The sequence below is a fragment of the Verticillium alfalfae genome, genomic scaffold, assembly GCF_000150825.1.
Source record: "Verticillium alfalfae VaMs.102 supercont1.1 genomic scaffold, whole genome shotgun sequence".
In the NCBI taxonomy this organism is placed as follows: domain Eukaryota; kingdom Fungi; phylum Ascomycota; class Sordariomycetes; order Glomerellales; family Plectosphaerellaceae; genus Verticillium; species Verticillium alfalfae.
Window position 1 is genome coordinate 941440 of NW_003315038.1, and position 3537 is coordinate 944976.

At 59.5% G+C, this 3537-nt stretch overlaps 2 protein-coding genes across 2 annotated transcripts in view; both read right to left on the minus strand.

Moving 5' to 3' along the window:
• Positions 1-1340, minus strand: part of VDBG_00302 (ketol-acid reductoisomerase) — a gene marked incomplete at both ends in the record, with an annotated part of 1919 nt that extends 579 nt beyond the window's left edge. Inside the window, 3 exons of the mRNA XM_003008575.1 lie at positions 5-587; positions 668-946; positions 1062-1340. Of these exons, the coding sequence (XP_003008621.1) occupies positions 5-587; positions 668-946; positions 1062-1298 (1099 nt within the window). The remainder of the gene's footprint in view (positions 1-4; positions 588-667; positions 947-1061) is intronic.
• A 1038-nt stretch (positions 1341-2378) lies between these two features.
• VDBG_00303 (NEDD8-conjugating enzyme UBC12) lies at positions 2379-3345 on the minus strand (the record flags this gene model as incomplete). Its single annotated transcript, XM_003008576.1, has 4 exons — positions 2379-2535; positions 2608-2897; positions 2972-3065; positions 3128-3345. The coding sequence occupies 4 exons, from the start codon at positions 3146-3148 to the stop codon at positions 2383-2385; spliced, it is 558 nt and encodes a 185-aa protein (XP_003008622.1).
• Positions 3346-3537: the final 192 nt, after the last annotated feature.

Here is a 3537-nt window from a genome sequence, read left to right on the forward strand (position 1 = left end):
GAACGATATACTCGAGCGAACGCCTCGTCTCGGTGCCGTCCTCGACAGCGTTGTACAGGTCGTTGAAGACGGGCTTCAGGGCGTCCTTGAACTTGGGGCTCCAGTCGATGGCACCCGCGGCGGGCGGTGGTGGAGCAGGCCTCGTACATCCAGTACATGCCATTGGCACCGATCAGGGGGTACAGGGACTGGGTGGCCTCCTCGACGGTCTCGTTGAAGGCCTCGCTGGGGCTGTGGCCGCGCTCACGGAGGACCTCGTACTGAGCGAGGAACATGCCGTGGATACCGCCCATCAGGCAGCCACGCTCACCGTACAGGTCAGAGATGACCTCCTTCTCAAAGGTCGTCTCGTACAGGTAGCCGGAGCCGATGGCGACACCGAGGGCCTGGGCCTTTTCGCGGGCCTTGCCAGTGACGTCCTGGAACACGGCGAAGGAGGAGTTGATGCCGCGGCCCTCACGGAAGAGGGAGCGGACGGTGCGGCCGGAGCCCTTGGGGGCGACGAGGATGACATCAATGTCGGTGGGGACGTCGACCTTGGTCTCCTTCTTAAAGACGGGGGAGAAGCCGTGGGAGAAGTAGAGGGTCTAGAATATAAGGTTAGCCACATGACTCGCGCTGAAGAAAGCTTGAGAGACAGGTGTCGTTCTCATGACAGATGGCATACCTTTCCCTTAACGAGCTGGGGCTTGATGGCGGGCCAGGTCTCGCTCTGAGCGGCGTCGGAGAGGAGGTTCATGATGATAGTACCACGGCTGATGGCCTCATCAACATCAAACAGGTTCTTGCCGGGGACCCAGCCATCCTGCTGGGCGTCCTTCCAGGACTGGCCGTTCTTGCGAACGCCGATGATGACGTTGAGGCCGTTGTCACGGAGGTTGAGGCCCTGGCCGTGACCCTGCGAGCCGTAGCCGATGAGGGCGAGGGTGTCGTCCTTGAAGTAGTCCTTTGGGCAATTGTTAGTCACATGTCCCTAAAGTCGCTCATGGTGGACCGGGCGGTCAAGTCCCGTCACAGCCGCGCACCAAGGTGAGGTGGATGGGAAGGGGCGGAGAACGTACAAGGAGCTTCTCCTGGGGCCAGTCGGCACGCTCGTAGACGTCCTCCTTGTGGCCGGCAAAGTCAACGGTCTTGACACCGCGAGCCTGCTGCTGGACGGGGCCGGCGAAAGCCTTGGTGACCTGAGCGGAAGCTCGCACCAAGCTCCTGGCGGCGACGAAGGTGCGCTGCTGGGTGCCGGTGGCGGTCAATTGACGCGCCATGGGGCGCAGGGCCTTGGAGAAGCTGCGGGAAGCCATTGTGACTGATGTGTGATTGAGGGGAGATTGGGGGAATCGGACGAGGAGGGAGATGGAGGGAAGATGGTAATGGAATGGGTTTGAGAGTCAAGTTTAAGTGTTCGGAGGGAGTTGACCGATGACCAAGGTCAATTCAATGGGGAAATTTTTTATTGGAGCAGAGAGTGTCAGAGCTCACCGACTTCGGCGCTGCACCTCTGGGCTGCTCCTGCTTGCGGCGAACCGTTGTTGGAGGGATGAGCTGTGATGTGGAGCACCGCCCCGGAAAGCTCGTGATTGGTAGTGGCGACTTGAGGCGCCGCAGGGGTCTGGGCCTGACGAGGGGTAGACGCTACCATCTGGTCGCTGCAAGTCTGACTGCTGACTGACTTGTCGGTGTGGAGTGAGTGCCCTGGCTGGCCGGTGCCCTGAGATCCGCTCGTGGAGTGTGCCCTGAATGCCTGCTCGACGCCCCGATTTCAGGGCCCCAGGGCCCATCCCACAGACTGTCGGCTCGCCGGTTTCCCCTCCGGTGCTGGAGCATTTCAATGGAGCTACACACTGGGGAGTCATCCACCGTACACAAATCGCTGCCAGCCAGTGACACGATGTCGGGGCCACGCCGGGGACCGGTGGTCAGGGGTAGGTAGCTGTGCCTCCGATCCTGGAGAAGCAACGGAAGCCGACCGGAGGCCACGATCATCGGAGGCGAGGCTGTCGTCAGTGAGTCACTAGCCCGGTCGTGCTCCGGTCGCCGCGTGCTGCGCCTGGCTGCTCATGTCCACCGTGGCCTGGCCCGGTCAAACCGAGTGTGACTTCTCCATGTTAGGTCCAAACGCACATCACCACAGTCAGAGACCCAGACACCAGTCTCGTCTGCCCGCAGAATGTGAAAACGCCATGTAATGCTGCATGCTTCTGCCTATGTCCTTGTTCGCCGCGCCCACCCTCACCCGCTGGGGATGCTTCTCGTCTGGAATGCTCCTCTGCACCCAGCCAGGGACCACCTGTAGGTCAACCGGCGGGTCAGTCGACATTTCGATCCCGCTGCAACAGCCACTATGCTTCTATCTCACCGCCTCAGACCTCTTCTTGCAATTCGCCCTCATTTCAGCACCCGGTCGTAGCTTATACCTTTAACGGAGCCGCCGCCCATCGAGGCGCGAACATTGCGCTTGAAGCCATCGCGGTTCGATCGAAGGTCCTCTGCAGCCTCCTTGTTGAGGGGATCCGAGGCGTTCGGTTCGAGGAAGAGGAACTGCCGATCAAAAAGGTAAGCCGACTACTCGCCGCGGAGCCACAAAGGGGGGGTATGTTTCCAGGAACGCACCTGCAGGCCGACGATGACGGCGTTCAAGTTCAACACAGGCTTCCAGTCCTCACGCAGAATGTTCAGGCACACCTTGCCCTCGAGATCGATGTTCGGGTGGTAAATTTTCTCCTTACACCGCACCTTTGGGGGGTCATGCGGGAAGTTTTGGTTGATGTCGAATGTGAAGTTGAATACCCCTGATCGGTACATGCCCTCGTCCGGCTCGATCGTCAGCGTAAAGTGCAGGATGTCGTCCGGGTCGGGGAAGTCTGTCTTCATCGTCTTGCCCAGGGAGAGCTCCGATAGATCTGGGCGCAAGCAGCGAGTTAGCGACATGTCAGGTCGTGGCGATCGGGGTCGTGGGGGGAGGGGAGCCACAAACCCTTTTGCACGCGTAGTTGCGCTGCTGTCACCTTCTTCTTCTTGCCGCCTGCTGCTGCGTTCTCCGCATTCTCAGCTTTTTGTTGCTCTTTTTTCTATAAGCGCGCCCAGAGACGTCAGTCTGCGAAGTAGCCTTGCCCGGAGCGCGGTAACATACCATGGACCAAATCTTCAACATGGCGACTGCGCGGGCCGTGGACCTGGCCAAGGCAACCCCTCTATTTGAAAGCGGCTCGCGAAGATAGAGATAACGAGGACGACGGGACCACCGGCAGATGCACGGCTGGCCAGAGTGGTCTGCAGTCTGTAGGGGAGCTTGCAGGTCTGCGGCAGCGCGCAGTTGTGTTTGGTCGTCGTCGAAGGGGTTTGGTTGTTGTATTGAGCGGATGAACGCCTGACGCTTGCCACTATCCGCCTAACTGGTAGGCGGAATTTCAGTGATGCCATCCATCCCTGCCTTATCAATGATAAGGCAGGAGTCAAAGACATTGTCAACTCATCCGAAGATCTTCCGAAGGTACATACACTAAGCTAGTAAGGTAGTACGATTCCAAGCAGCAGTCACTG